At 35.4% G+C, this 16835-nt stretch overlaps 1 protein-coding gene across 1 annotated transcript; it reads left to right on the forward strand.

Moving 5' to 3' along the window:
• Positions 1 to 2019: 2019 nt before the first annotated feature.
• LOC104223336 (histone-lysine N-methyltransferase ASHH3-like) lies at positions 2020 to 16459 on the forward strand. The gene is made up of 14 exons (XM_009774761.2): positions 2020 to 2141; positions 4366 to 4425; positions 5378 to 5507; positions 5721 to 5832; positions 10886 to 10985; positions 11683 to 11761; positions 11838 to 12009; positions 12123 to 12203; positions 12318 to 12495; positions 14788 to 14815; positions 14904 to 14994; positions 15543 to 15591; positions 15694 to 15775; positions 16105 to 16459. The coding sequence occupies exons 2-13, from the start codon at positions 4396 to 4398 to the stop codon at positions 15769 to 15771; spliced, it is 1128 nt and encodes a 375-aa protein (XP_009773063.1). The 5' UTR covers positions 2020 to 2141; positions 4366 to 4395; the 3' UTR covers positions 15772 to 15775; positions 16105 to 16459.
• The last annotated feature ends 376 nt before the right edge of the window (positions 16460 to 16835 follow it).

Consider the following 16835-nt stretch of genomic DNA (forward strand, 5'->3'; position numbering starts at 1 on the left):
ACCTTGATGCGCCTACAATACCCAAAATTGCGGTGGCTCTCGGAATGCCCCAACTAGCCTAGCACAATATCATGATCCCCTTCTTCATTCATAAGTTTATGAAAGTAAGTCTGCCATCTCCACTTAATCTGGGTCTCTCCCATTAATACTCTACCATCCTCGTCTTTGATGCACCTCACTTGATCCAGATCCCGCGCCTTCCTCTCGCTCTCCTTAGCCAGCTGGAATAATTTCTTCTCCCCGCCTTTGGCCCCTAGATCCTCGTACAGACAACTAAAAGCCGCAGTCTTAGCCTCCGTGACCGCCAGTTTCGCCTCTTTCCTAGCTACTTTATACCTCTCCTTGTTCGCGTTCCTCTCAAACTCGTATGTGCTCCCTACTAACTTCAGGTACACCGCCTTCTTCGCTTCCACTTTACCTTGGACCACTTCATTCCACCACCAGTCGCCTTTAAGCCCGCCAGCGAAACCCTTCGAGTATCGAGTGAAAAAGTTACCATTAGAAGTCGTACCTTGATGAACTTCTCTGATTCTTCCTTCTTACTGAATCTCCATTGAACCAGATCGACCAATAGCAGATTCTGCCCTAACTGGCTCTTTCTCCTTCCCTTTTTGATTCATAGTTTCCTTCAATTCAAGTAGTTCCTTATCAATTTGTACATTATGCTCATTTAGAATCACCATTCCATCCATCAACTTTTGCAATTGATCTTGAGTAGCTGCTAATTTGTCTTCCATTTTTTCAACAGGTTGCTTTGTGTTTTTGCTGTGAGTCATGATCGAAAATACCAAGGGCAGAAAGCTCTGATACCAATTGATGCAATGTAGCAGAATCTAACGAGAATAGTCAATATAGGAGCTAAAGCTCGAAGAAGGTGACGACTATATCAGGATTTATCGAGAAAATAACTCAATGAGAAGAGGAATTTAGAAAGAATAGAAATGTATTATCTTCAAAAGTGATTCATCAACTACATGCATATCAACTATATATGATCAGTTGAAGATTCTAGAAGATTGTTATTAGCTAACAACTTGTAACTAACTCTAACCGACTGTAACTAACATAACTAACTGTTGCCACGTCAGCCGCCAACCAAGCTTCACTGTTACTGCATTTCAGTTTTTAACTCGATTTCTTCTCTTTAGTTGCTTAATTTCTTCTCCTTGGTTGCTTGCCTCCTTTACTTGTATAAAGAAGGGCCGGGGAAAATAGCTCTCAGGGGTCGTTTGGTTCATGGGATAAGGATAATAATCCCGGGATAAAGTTTGCGATTAGCTTTGTCCTATATTTGGTTTGGGGTATTCTCTAATCGGGTGATAACTTTTACACTAAAATGGTGTGATTAGTTATCCCATATAAAAGGCGTGATAACTAATCCATGAGATATCCCACCATTATACCAAATAACCCCTTAATTTGTTCAGCCCATTTTGTAGTTGGGCATAAGTCGCTTTCTCAACTGCGCCTATTATGTTGACTATTGCGAATTAGAGAGTGTTTGGCTAAGCTTATAAGCTGGTCAAACTGGCTTATAAACACTTTTTGGCTTATCTACGCGTTTGGTAAAATTAAAAGTGTTTATAATTTAAGTGCTTATTAGCAAAAAATAAGCCAAAAGCCATAAGTTGGTCTCCCCCGACTTATCAAATTTCAGCTTATAAGCACTTTAGGTTTGACCAAAATATTTACTATTCTATCCCTAAAATACTTTTTTTTAAACAAAACTATTCGTATACCCAGTTCTTCAACTGCTTATTATTAATTTCAGCATTTTTATCCAAACACATAATTGCTTATTTTTTAAATTAGCTTCAGCACTTAAAAGTGCTTTTCAGCACCTAATGCTTATCAGCTATTCTAAATCGGCTAAGCCGCTCTTATAGCTCATTATGCGATTTATATAGAGCAACTTACGTTCAGTTGATGCCACTTATAAATCGTCAATAAAACCGCATTGAATGCGCCTTTCTATAAATATCACTTTCTATAAAATTCATTATATTTTTTATAAATGCATTTTATTTTTAAAAAGTGCACATTTTGGGCAATTTTTTTGAAACATCTCTCTCTCTTCCCTGCCGCGTCGAACACTTACTTCTCCGGCAATCGCCGCCGACCACTATTTTCCACTGGAAACGGTTTGTTTTTCTATTCTCTTATTTATTTCTCTACTTCTTCTGTTAGTTCGTCTCATTTAGTTTTGCTAGCAAAAACACCGAACCTACATTTTTGTTTATATAATAGGGTAAAATGTTGCCCTTTTTCAATTTTTGAAGTGGAGTTTGAAAATTCACCTAAGTTTTTCTATTTTCTGAGTCAGATATAGTAATTTTCTTGATTTCCACCAATCTTGAGTGACCAGAGTCAGTTGTTAAGACTATAAAATTTTCTGTTTTTGCGTTGTTTCAAATTGGATTGAGTATTAAGAGTTTGTTTTGCTTGCAATTCCTTAAGATGTGTTTTAGTTGTTTCTTTAAATATTTTTTCTCTTCCCAAATTTTCTTTTTAATTTTGATTTTTTAATCTTGTTTACATTTGTTGTGATGTTTTAAAACTGACTACAATTCTTTTAAATTTGTGTCAATTACTTCTCTTTAAATTTGTTTACATTTGGTTCTGATGTACTCTAACTTGATTTCTAATATAATTAAATATTGTTGTATTTTTATAGAATTGTATTAATATGCCTGATTCAATTTTGGTCAAAATTGACCTTTAATAAGTGAAAAGGGATTAACAAATTGGGATGGAAGAAGTAATTTATTAGTGTTTTCTAAGACAATAATAAGCATGTATGCATGTTTGGTCGAACCCAATAACTTTTGTTGTATTTGTAAAATTAAATTTAGAACCCAACTATTAGCACTTTTGTCTTCGTTCTGAAATTTAGAACCCATAAAGTTGAGATTGTGTCTCCGCCTCTGCTTGCTGCGTGAACTTAAAATTGATAATAATATATTGAACTCTCTCCTTGCCTATTTTTCAATTTTTTACAATGTTTTGACTGTTTTCTTTCCTTTTCTTCTCTCTTTTTTCTCTCTCGTTATTTTACATTTCTAAACATTTTTTTTAATTATAGTAACTGTCCATGTATTTACTCTTTGTGATATTAAAACTGACCCAGTGGTCATTTCTGGATGCTAGGTGCAACTCTAACATAACTTAGAAGATCAATAATTGGCTAAACTATCATTTTCTAAGATCAGCTTTTCTTAGGTATCCTGAAGAAATACTTAGGGGTCGTTTGGTATGAGGTATAAAAAGGTATAAGGGTGGTATAAAAATTTAATACCACCTTAATACTCTGTTTGGTTAGCAAACCAGGTATAAGTACTGGGATAATTTATACCTTATAAAAGGTGGGGCAATTAACACCAGTATAACTTATACCTCCTCTTAGAAATTATGCAATTGTCATTCTTAATACAACATACCAAATAATGAATAAACAACAATCCCATCATAACTAATCCCAGCATAACTTATCCCAATATAACTTATACCGGCATAACTTATCCCAATATAACTTATACCGGCATAACTTATCCCAATATAACTTATACCGGCATAACTTATACCGGTATAAATCTTATTCCAACCAAACGACCCCTTAGTGTGCAGGTACTTTTGATATTTTTTTTTTTTTTGAGAATGTTTGGTAAATATGTTGCAGCTTGCAGAACTGGATATTTCAAAATATTGTCAAATTTGAGACATTGTGACAAAATTTAAGCTGGTCTTTGGATTTTCTATCACGTGAGAAAAGGATGTGGAAGAGAGTTTGGAATGCATCGAGTATTTTCTATCACACGAGAATAGGACATAAAATAGAGTTTGGAATACGTTGAGGACAATACTGCATGCTTCATTAATATACTACCTACTTGAAGAAACACTTCAACTCCTGAATCTATATGTTTTTTTTTTCTTTTTGGCTAAAGTATGAAGTCCTTAATCTTTTTATCCAGTTCATGAGTGTTGCTGATAACCTCATAATCTTTTATCCATTTGATTAAGTCCACCTTGCTTCAGGTCTGCAGTAATCCAAACTGCAAATGCATTACACAGTTATCTTAATGTCATTTAAGGCTACTCATGGTTCTGAGAAATAGTTTTTTTGTGGATTTGTGCAATAAAAGCTAATAGTTCAAATCCTAGGAAAACTCAATCATACTAGCACCATAAATTGGAAACACGCATGGCAAAGAGCATGATTACCACCAATCTGTAATAGTATATGCTTTGGTTTGTGAGCTTGGATTTTGGCCATACTTTCAGTAATAGATTTTTGATATAGCGTTTTCTACACTTTATATTGGCTTCCTTGCTTCCTAACTGATTCATTTATTTTTGCCCTTATAGGCTATAGCAACTGATTTTTGCTACTACTGAATGATTGAACCCATGCCAGCTATGAAGAAGGTCGAGATTCTTTTTTCTTCTATCTTATTTCTTTATTCAGCATAATATTTACGTCAATTTTTCTTGCAAAAGAGTTACCCCACGTAAATGGGGTCTGCAGGTTATTTTGACCTATTTCCGCATGTTTAGTCATGACCCTGTATTTCTTTTCCTATTTATTGGAAAGATGTAGGTACTAATAGCTTCCTTAATTGATTAGAAAGGGGGAAATCAGCACTTTACTGTAAATAAATTCTCTTCTAATATATCTAAAGCAAAGTAAAGAGGCCATCCAAGTAAATTTTTCTCACATAAAAGGGGGTTAGCACTTTGCGGGTTCTAAGTTTAAGCTACATAGCAGCGCGCTAACACCTTTGTATATGTGAAATGGAATAGTCCTTTTTACTATATAAAACTACTGCTTCGGTTTTAAATGGGATAATCCTTTTAAGCTTATTCCTTTGATTAGGATCCTTTCTAAAGTAATATATCAGACCGTTATATATTCTTGCATCTGACACAGCATAGACTCTTTCATCTTGCTGTCTGCTGTCCTTGTCTGCACAGGTCATTTGCTGTTGGACACAAATGTTGTCCCTAATAAGGAGAGTTTTTGATAGAATTTCTTTTAAGATTTTTTTTGTTCAACTATTCTTTTAGTGGCACAGCCTAACTAGAAGTATCCACTGTATAGTTGCTGTTTTCGTTTTTCTTTTGCCTGGATTATTCCTTTACTTGAAAAATTAGTATTTTGTAGTTTAGCAAGGATAAAAGCAGAGTAGCGTAATGGAAAAAAACGTGTCAGCTAAAAAGCCTATGAGAATTCTGATATGTTATTCTTATATGATTGTTACGGAGCTTCTCTTATGAAGTCTGTGGTGTGTGTGTGTGTGTGTGTGTGTGTGTGTGTGTGTGTTTATGTTTGCTATATCAGCATCTTGTTAATATGCAATTTATTTTCCTTTCTGCACAGAGTGCTGTCCATGGTGGGATTGGGCATGTATTCAACAAATTGACAAGCGAGATTGGAGATCCTGTTGACTTTGAACTTCCAGATTGGTTGAATAAATGGCAACCCACACCCTTTACCTATATAAAGCGTAGTATCCTTCAATAGAATTAATTATGATAGATCTATTTGATGCACTTTAAAAGTTTGATAGTATATTTTCTAATTAAACATCTCTTAATCCTATACACTGATTGATAAGATAATTGCCTCGGTCTTCTGTTTGATATGCATTGTTTCTTATCTTTGTATAGCTTCCTTCAACATTTCTCTGCTTTTAGTTGTGTCAGTATTAACTATTTGTAAGATATATACCTCACCAAGAAGGTTAAGCGGCGGCTGGAAGATGATGGCATATTTTGTTCCTGCAGTTCAACAGCAGGATCTTCGGACGTGTGCGGCAGGGATTGTCTGTGTAGGTAAGGATGACTCAAATTAAAATTCATTTAGCAGTCCGAACTTTGATAGACTTAAATATATTTTTTGGAAATTACATCCCCATGACCTGCATAAATTTGTTGATTGGGAGTTCTTACATGGTTCTAGCTGACAATTTTCTGCATTGCATGCATTCCTCTTCCTTTCTAGATAAAGTTAATAGACTCTATATAGAAGTACTCGTGGCCTAATATGCCAGTAACACGTTCTGCTGATATTCTTGCAATGGATTTGATATGTCTGCACTTTTTGTTTGTAATTTCTACAGCACCAAAATATTATAAAAAAAGAAAAGGAAAAGGGTGGTAGTTCACTAGGTTGTTTGGTTCCATCCATGGCGGTAATCTAGCTTTGACATTTTTACTTATAAATTCTGAGAAAGAAGTTTCATTGGTTAAGTGGAGCCCAATAATTAGACACAAGGAAGATGGAAGCTTTAGAGTTAGGAAATCAGAAGTTCATAACTAAAGTTTGCTGCAGAAATGGCAAGGTAGCGCCTTGGAAATCTGTCATTGAGATCAAATATGGAAGAGAGGGGTTTGGGCTCCTAAGGCAGTGAAAACACCCTATGGAGTTGCTGTTTGGAAACAGATAGTCAGTTTCTGGGAGATTTCAGCAAGATGTTAGCATTATAGATGGAAATGGGCAAAGTGTTAGGACGTGGAAAGACAATTGCGATGGTATTGGACTGTTAAAAGAGCAATTTCCTTGCCTTCACAGTGTGGTGAATAATACTAATGTATTTAAGGGAAAAGGGTCAAATATACCCCTCTACTTACGAATATTGTCTACATTTAACCTCCGTTATACTATCCGGCCAAATTTACCCCTACCGTCATACTATGTGGCCAAATTTATCCCTATTATCAGCAAACATTTAAAAATTAGGGGAAAAAACGTAAATAGCTGGCCCACTATCTTTTACAACTTTTCCTAGCCATAAAGTTTTATTAAAAATAACCCTAAAATAGTGTAGCCATATAGCTTCAGATAAAACTCCCTGAATAGCAAAAAATAAGGCGAAATGATCGTTCTCTTCTTTCTGTCTCGTTTCTTTCTTCACAATTTAGAGAAACCCTAACAATGGAATTTTTTACAAACAAAAATAAAATCTCTACACAAATCACAATAATGTCAGTCTAAACCCATTATTTCTTTCATTATATATATATATATATATGCACACACAATATGTATAAATACCGTATTTTCATAGTTCATTACACATTACGCACAGAGTATACAGTGTATGTTTGATGCATAATCATTGTAAATCTATGTATAATTAACATATATACATTACACACCGACTATATACTGAGTTCTACAATAATTATACATCGAACATCAACGAACACCTCCATATCTTTCCTTCTTCCATTAAAATCAACAAGACCACACCATAACCATAATTCCCCAGTAAAGTATTTTCTTCTCACTTAGCCCGTCCGCCCATAACAGTGCGCCTTACCTTTTTCGGACCCTGTTAAGATCATAACCAATTTATAGAAATAGAAATCTTCACTTCAACGAGAAGAGAAGCTTAACTTTAATCGGTGAGATTGAGCGAGAACAAAGGGAATGCAGGGAGAGAGAAATCGAAATTATTTACTTTGTATAATATCAGATGGGTATCGTATCCCTTATAATCCCTAAAATTAAGTGATTTCAAATCACAATTCCTACATTTAGGATTAGCTTAACTGGCTAAAAACAGTAAAAAAGATATGTACAGTGTTTAAAATGAGTTATAAAAATAAAATAGGTTTATTTAAAGTTTATAACTAATATGGGCTGCTAGTCCAGTTAATTGTTCTAAAAATTACTCCTCTTCTTTCGAATATTGTTTACATTTAACCTTCGTTATACTATCCGGTCAAATTTACCCCTACCGTTATACTATCAGTCCAAATTTACCCCTATAATCAGCAAACATTTAAAAATTACTCGGTGATCTGTTAAGTAATCCAAAATCTCCCAAATTCCTTTTATTTATATCACCTATTGTTCCTCTCGCTCCATTATTTTCAGAAATTACTATTGATGTGAATGCTAAAGTTACTAGACTATACAAATTATTCATAATTTTTTTAAATTACCAATGCACCTACTTCTCTTCTTGTAATAATGGGTTTGGAATTGGTTTAAAATTTTATTTGTTTTTCAATCATATACATACCGTAGAATTCAGTGGGTCTATTTATTGTGTATTATATGCAGCTGACCATCATGTATGTACATGTATGTTCAAATATATTCTGTCATTGCCTGGTTAGTATAGAGTTCGATCAATTACTGAAGAGTGCAACAATGTGTATTGATTAAAGCAAAGTTGAACTAGACAATGTAAGTCTCTGAGGAACTTCAACTTCAATCACTAATACTTGCAAAGTCTCCATACATTTGGTGAAACGAATTCATTAAAACTGGGATGTGGTAAATACTTTTAGAATTTAGAAAAGTTACCTAATTTAGATTTTTCAATTTACTATACTTTGTTTATTAACAATTGTATTATTTAATTTTTTTTCTCCAATTCAGAAAGTACGTAAATGCCAATTATTTCGAAAATAGTGGACCAAGAAGAAGAATCAGTAACTTAATTAAAATGATTTGGGAGATTCTGGGTCACCTGACGGACTGAGGGGTAATTTTTTTAAAGTTTGCTGAGTGTAGGGGTAAATGTGGCCCGATATTATGGTAGGGTAAATTTGGCCCGTTAGTATAACAGAGGTTAAATGTAGACAATATCTTAAAGTAGAGGGGTATATTTGGCCCTTTTCCCATGTATTAATGGCTGACATCTTTAGTGAAGATGGCTGGAATTCTCAGAATTCCAGTTCAGGAGGATTTTCTTTGACCGGGAAATGCATGAAGGGGACCTTTTTCTTGCAAAAGATGCATTCTGTGAAGATAAATCAGGGGATGGTAGGTGTATTGTGCTGGAATTCTAAATAGAAAGGAGTTTTCACCATCAATTCTTATTATAGAGAACTCATTTAACAAGACACTGAACTGGGATCTATGTGGCCTTGGAAGCTGATTTAGAAGACTTTGCACCAATCAAAGTGGCTTGTTTTGGTTGGTTGGTGGTCCATGAAGCATGCTTGACACAGGAGAATTTGCGGAAAAGAGGCTTTAAGCTTTATAGCAGATGCTATCTATGTGAAAACTCTTGTGAATTTGTTGATCATCTCTTTATGGACTGCAATTACACCTGGCAGATTTGGACCATTTTCATGGAAATTTATGGTGTGCAATGTACTATTCTTGGAAATCTCAGAAGTCTGTTAGGATGCCGGAAGTCAATTTATGCAGGTAAATTTCAGAAGAAGATCTGGTTGACCATTCCATTATGCATAGCATGGACCATCTGGACTGAGAGGAATAGGAGATGTTCTGAGGGCAATAAGGAGCAACTTCAAGTAGTGAAATATAGATGTATTCTTAATATGTATTACTGGAAGAGTGAAATTTTATTTTTACATTTCCAGGATATGCTCGACTTGTTAGATTTTATAGGGATTTAATGTGTCAAGTCTAGCTCTTTGTATTTTGCCACAGTATCTTCTTGATACTGCTTTTGAATAAAATCTTACCTTATCAGAAAAAAAAAGTAGTCTTATATATTCTTAGCAATTATTAGTTTGATGGTGAGATGTATTTGATCTTTGGTGGATGTATGAGAGGGTTAGATGAATTTACTTAACGTTTTTCTGATAACCAAGAAACCGCTGAGGACCACTGGTGCACGGTTCAAAACTCAGTTGATAATGGGTCCGCCGCTCTACCCTTCTCCACTTAAATGCTAGGCTTTTGTCTGCAGCAAAGTTCGACCTCTTGACATGTGCTTAATCCACGCACCAGGTGCTGCAATCTTACCACTACACCAAAGCTCTTTACTCATTTTTTATCGGTGAATAATTGATGGAATGACTAGTGGTATTAGTTTCATTGTAGGAGAAGGTAGTCACTGCACTAAGGAGCTGTTTGGTAATTGAATGGGATATGCCTTCTCTCTGGATAGGATGGTATGAGGAGATTATGGGTTGGATTATATGTCATGTCACATGTTTGGCGTGTCCTGATTAATGACCAGATATCTCATCATTGTCCAATGGAGTTTTTGACTTGCAATGAGATGACCTTTTATTGCTGCTTCCCAAGTAGGCCCTTGACATCATCTTTTACTTTTTGTTATTTAAATATTTTTTAAAAACTCTAGAAGTTATAACTTAGTCCAACTTAATTTTTTCATGCCACAGAATCATCATCCATCAATCTGACAAAAAACAAACTAAAATTGCGTAAGAAAGAAGAAAAAAAAAGCTTGTCCCAGAGAAGATAAAGAGAAGAAAGGCGATAAATATTGAATTCGCATGGAAGGATGAATAAGCAAGGGGAAGGGAAAATAGAGAAGAAGAAGTTGAGTGTGGGTTGAGTCTTAATACGGGAGGGAAGGAGGGACTGAAGGGGATACGAGAGGGCTCGCATGGGGTGGGGGTTGGTTAATCCGCAAGTGTGGTGCTTGTAGGATGGGGTTTCTAAATGGGTAGGGAGGCAGCTCTGACTATGTTGTAAGAGTGAGAATAGCAAGGTTCCTGGCATAAGGGTTAAGGTGGGAGGAAAGCTGGACTTTGATGAAAGGGGATGTGGCAGGAAGCCTAGGCTTGATTGGGCGTGAAAAAAAGGAAGAGATGAATGTTACCTTCTCAAAATAAAAAAAGTAGAAGAGATGAAATAAGAAGATGGTGCCTTAATATGTTATATATCATAATAGGTGCTTATCCAGCGAAAAGTTATAGTTACCCCCTCTTGTAAATAAAGTGGTGAGACTTCTTTGGATGATTTATCCAGAATCATCCAATCCAGGGTTTACATAATTTGGGATTATGTTGGATAACTTTTTTGCAAACCTTTATCCTATGAAGTAGCACCTGAGGTGCAAAAAAAATACTACTTTCAGCATCTTGACATTTAAACCATCTGTGAAGTCGTGGGTTGTTAGTTATTTCACTTTGCTTTTTCTTGCAGCATTTTATGGTCTAGCTGCTCCTCAGGGTGTAAATGTGGGAGTGCTTGTCTGAACAAACCATTCCATCAACGTCCTGTGAAGAAGATGAAAATAGTTATGGTATGCACATAAACTTTGAACACTGAGATATTTGGACATATGTTAGTTATTGCGTGCATTTTGACAGCATTGAGTCATCATTTATATCATTTGTGACCTTGTCTTTATTAGTCTTTTTGTTACCAGGAGCGTAGACAATTCCTTTCCCATATAGAGCATTTTCATTTTTCAGACAATTGACACCAAAGAAGCTTAGAACCTGATGTTTCTTATTTTTCCACTTTTAAGAGGTTGTACATACTTTGACTGAGTAGTTATGATTGGTATCTTAGTGCTTTGGTCATAACATAGGTTTTTGAATTTTCCTTTCATGTTCATCTTTTCTTTTAGGTTCTCTTTTGTTTGTCGTTTTTTAAAAAAAGGACCAGGGTTTACAAGCCGACTGAAGTAAGTCAAGCTCATTATATAATGATGGATTCATAAAAAGTAATCAATCAATAAATGATACAGTAAAAATAATAATCAATTAGTACCTAAACAAACATAAAATTTGCCAAATGGTACCAACTTCCAAATGCCTCAAAAAATGCTGGGTGGTACCATTTGCCATATCTATTTTTGCATTTCATTTTCTCACATATCTGGTGTAAAAATAAATTATTGTTGCTTATTTTGTATTCTTCCAACTTTTCGTTCTTCTGAAAACCAACCAATAATCATCTATGATAGTCAAGCTTTGTTGACACGTAAAATGCAGACTGAGAAATGTGGCAGTGGGATTGAGGCAGGTGAAGATATCAAGAGAAAAGATTTTGTTATAGAATATGTTGGAGAAGGTGAAGTTCTTTCAGCTTCTTGCTTAATATGAAGAGTATTTCATGTTTTGCACATTCTGAGCTGTTACAACTGCAGTTATTGATGACAAAACATGTGAAGAGAGACTTTGGAAAATGAAGCATAGTGGGGAAACAAACTTTTACTTGTGTGAGATCAATCGGGATATGGTGATTGATGCCACTTACAAGGGCAACAAATCCAGATACATTAATCATAGCTGTTGTCCAAATACTGAGATGCAGAAATGGTATATAAACGGCTTAATATTTACTATTCATTTGTAGCTCTCTCAAACCTTCTTCTCAGGGATACCAGCCTATTGTGGGAATTATTTGTTTTCGTACTGAATCATATTTTCAGGTTGATGGATGGTGAGACAAGAATTGGCATATTTGCGACACGTGACATTAAAAAGGGCGAGCATCTGACCTACGATTATCAGTATGGACATTGAATTTTTATTTTGATTGTTTTCTGCCATCCTAGCATTTTTGGTCAGCAGTCTGTTATCTCCGAGTGTGCATTTGCCCTTGCTCAGTCTAACAAGTGTAGCAGGTTCGTTCAATTTGGTGCAGATCAAGATTGCCACTGTGGTGCTGTAAAATGTAGGCGAAAGCTGGGAATTAAACCTAAAAAACGAAAACTTTCCTCTTCAGATGCTGCATTAAAGTTAGTGGCATGTCAAGTTGCTGCGTCCTCTCCCAAAGTGAAAGCATTGCTATCTCTAAAACATGTGTGTATCTCTACTCTGTCTATGATCTGAGATATAAGAGCAGTGTGTGTGTCGGGTCGATTCATTCTTTTCGCTTGGACGTTTATTTACTAGATTTATGACCAAATTCGTTAGTGCTTGTCCATAATTGTCCTGGTGGTTTGCGAAAATGAAAATTGATAGCAAATTATGACCTTCAGTTTTATCGAGCCATACATATTTCTGCTCCTTTCTGAATTTTGTTAGAGGGAGTTGTAAAGAGGACAAGATGCTTGATATTACTGTCTAAAAGTAGTTCCCTTCATTCCTTTTCCCAATTGGGCAGGGCTACCCTGTGGAAGAACCATGCTGCTTTTCCCTGGAAAGAAGTTGGAAGATCACGTTTCCATGCGAAATGACATGATCTATCTATATGATATTTCTTGCATTTGTTGGAAACTTAATACAGTAAAGAAGATGATTTGTATAAGATAGCAAAGGTCTGAGGTTTTCTGCTTTCATTATTTGGCTGTGACCTGTATTTATATGTTTGCAGAAAAACATAAAACAATCTCAAACCCTTGGTGGACTAGAGGTTTAAATGATGATCATAAACTACTTTGTTGTAGTTGAAATATGAAGAAAGGGGCACCCAAGGGTGTAGCCTAGTAGTCAATGAAGTCGGTTGAGAACCATGAGGTTTCATGTTCAAATTCCAACGGAGACAAAAAAACATTAGGTGATTTCTTATGTTCAAGCCGTGGTTGACAGAGTTACCTGCTATATGTTGTTGGTGGGAGGTAGTAGGTATCTCGTGGAATTAGTCAAGGTGCGCACAAGCTGACCCGGTCACCACGGTTATCAAAGAAGAATATATAAAGAAAGGGAACACAAGGATATGAGGGCGAAACAGACTTCTTCTTAAGTAAAAGTGCGAGGGCTTCATGATGGTACATGAAGTGTGTTATGACAGAGACGGACCCACGTTGATTATAGAGGGGTCACCAGAACCCGTTAGCCTCGACAAAAACACTGCTATATATATATACTGAGGACCCCTTATTAGTTGGCCCCTTATTTACAAAAACTTGGACGGGACGTTGGTCGAGAAGCCTGCTCAAGCGCCTTTCCTTGATTGGCGTGTTGGGTTCAAAACCCATTCATGCAACTGTTCTTTTTTGTTTCTTCTTTTGAATTCAAAGATAGTTTACTCTAGCAAAAACTGAATATGGCAAATGGCACTTCCTTAATTCCTGAGTCATTTCCTTATTTTTACTAATTTTCACCTTTTCCCTTACTTTGTTTCTTACCGTTCTTACCGGTAGTGTCCTTAGCTATCATTTTTCATTCTTCTTTTGCTCCTTTTTTCTTTTCCTTTAATTTTTTTCTATCTTATTAATTTCTAATCCATTTACATTATTTTTCACAGACTCTCTCTTGGGGATTTTAATATTTAAGTTTACGTATCTTGTTTTTTATATGTATTATCGTTAGAATGGATGTGATTCTCTATAATTTATAAAATGCTGGTAAAACATACAATTCTAAAAATATTTGTTTAAATCAAAGCTAAATCTATTTAATTAATTGGATGATCGATTTGTATATATAAGTTGAATAAATATAACTAAGTTAATATATATATATATTCAGTCGGGAAGTGCGCTAAATTAACGCAGAACCGAACAACCAATCAAATCATTATGGCGAGAGCCATCAATATCGATTAAGATCGGGTGCACCCGCCATCTATAAATCCTGGGTCCGCCTAGCGTTATGAGTTAATAACCTGTTAGGATTCTTGTAAGATGAAGATAGCTGGAAAATCATGCATGATGGATGACTGACTTAGTGTTTGTGTTTGGCAGAGGCTAGTGTCATGTTAATCCCAGATCTATGAGCCTATTAAGTGTGTTAGATGCCTGTCTTGGATAATAAAAGGATATCATTCTTAGGTGGGTCAAAATATTTCTTCACCAATTATATGTGCAAAGAGGAAAAGCAGAGAAAACAATAGGATGCCACAGAGAATATCTCCAGCTTAAGTTATGCTTATTAAAAAAGGAAGTTTTGTTATCTCGTTTGTGCTTCCTTTAAAGACCAAGTTATGGGTACCTATATTTTGTTAATTATGTCTGACTATTTCCTTCATATTTCTCCCATTTTACTGCCTTTGGTTTGGTTCCATTGAGGATACAGGCCGAACAGTTGCATACACTTTGTTTCTCGAAGAAGCGGTTTCAAATGCTATTCTAGTATCTTTCAGATTCCTATAATACATTATCTGTTTCCCCCGATATTGGACTTATTAACCTTTTATTTACTTTTATACAGGGTTGTCAAACTGGAGTTCCTCCAAAAGGTAGGTTAAGTAGTCATTTGACTTCCATGATATCTGTGTTAGGAAAGTTAGTGTCTCTTTGATTTAACTTGGATCTCATGCTGTTTAGGAAGTTGGAATTGTGACTCTGCTCAGAGAATCCAGCGTCCTCGTAACTGCGTAGGTCATCTTATAAGAATAATTCGCTCCTCTGATCAAAGGTATGTCTGTCTCATTAGTATTCATAAATCCACTATCTTTTCTATCTTTTTCTTTTTTTCAATGATTAGATACTGTAGTAATACTATAAAATATTTCTTAGTTTCTTTCTAGGAAGTCTATTCAAACTTCAGGTTTCAATTATTGATGCTGAGATATTTTCATGAAACCTTCATCTCTATTCAGAGAAGTAATTACAAATTTGTTTCACATGTGGTCTCCATGGTTTCTTTTTTCGTGGAATCTTTTTTGAGGTCTCTTTTATAACTTTTCTTATGTAATCCTCAGGTTTCTACTAAACATTATTTGCATTAGGAATTGTCTACTAACTTTATGTGTGTGGTAGCCAAGTATGAAAGTGGTTGCAATCTTGTTAACTTGATATTCAAAGACAGTATCCTTTAAACCTAGAAGCTAGGAAGTTTCTCTGTTGGATACTTTTCCACTGCCACTGGTTGCCCATTTAATTTCTTCTCATTTATTTGTTCATGTTTTACCTTTTTCAGTCCTATTGACTTACTGTGGGTCTTGAATACCTTGTTTTTCTCAGGTCTTTTGGAATTATAAAACAGTTTGACAGCATCACCAAAAAACATTTGGTAAGGAAGCTTTGAATTTCTTCTAATGGAACTCGGACACCCGTAATTTGGCTGATTGTTTACTCTTGTTCTTCCCTCAACTGCCCCAACCCAACCTAACAGATCATGTTTGAAGATGGTAGTGTTGAGTACGTTGACATGTCAACGGAAGATTGGGAATTTTGTAACTTTCTTGTGTAATCAGGTATTTGTTCCAACTTTTCATTTAAGGTTCATTCTATTATTTGTATGCTAGTGCAGAGTGGATCCATGTACCCAGTTCAGGTTTAAAGGATGAATTTTAATTAGGGATAATATTCTAAGGAGTCGTTAGAGATTTTATACCAGTAGAAAATATAGAGAACTTCTGGTACTTCTCATTTCTATTTTTGTATAATAGTGGCATGATATGAGCTTGCATGGAACAACATGATCACTGAGGATTCATATAGCCGATCCGAACTTGTTTGGGATTTAGACATACTACTATTGTTGGTTTTCTAAGGAGTTCAATGCGGAACAATTGTTTTGTAGGTCTTAGATGTCAGGATTAAGATAGACATGATTCAACGTCTGCAGCAGAGATGCGATATGTTGTTCAACATCCAAATTGCAATGGTTCGCTAGCTTTGTTTATGTTGTAACAAATGTAGCATGTTTCTTCTCTCAATTTCATTTGTTGATACAAGTCTGCTGATGTTAGTACTCTCCTTTGGAGATGGAAGTTCTGATGATTCTTTCCCATGTATAAACATAACAAATGTAACAATAGCTCACCCCGTTCCCAATTGTATCGGATGTCCCTGATAAACAAGTTGACTATATGGTTCATAATTCATTAACTAGAGAGAAAAGAGAAATTCCTTAGCTCTCTATTTTTGTACCTTGATTGCTCGTGTATTCGTTAGCTCTCTATTTTTGTACCTTGAAATGTGTTTGTTTCTGTTCATTTTTTTCTTGATCTTTTTCACATTCTATTTCTACTTTGGCCTGCAAAAAGAGAATTTGCTTTCACAATTTCTTTTACTTGTGTGCTTTGATTTCTAAACAGGTCAATATCATTATGAACTATTAGTTTATTTACAACTCCTATTACCAAATCTGTTTGTGTGCGCGCGAGTGTTATACATGGCATGTCCAACTAGCCCAAATTTTAGGTTAAAATAGCACGGTCTAGCCAGTTTCGGACTGGTCATTCAAAAATAACCAGCATTTGCCAAGTCATTGAAAAATAGCCACTATTTTGTTGCAACAGAGATCGGTCC

The sequence above is a fragment of the Nicotiana sylvestris genome, chromosome 11, assembly GCF_000393655.2.
Source record: "Nicotiana sylvestris chromosome 11, ASM39365v2, whole genome shotgun sequence".
NCBI lineage: Eukaryota > Viridiplantae > Streptophyta > Magnoliopsida > Solanales > Solanaceae > Nicotiana > Nicotiana sylvestris.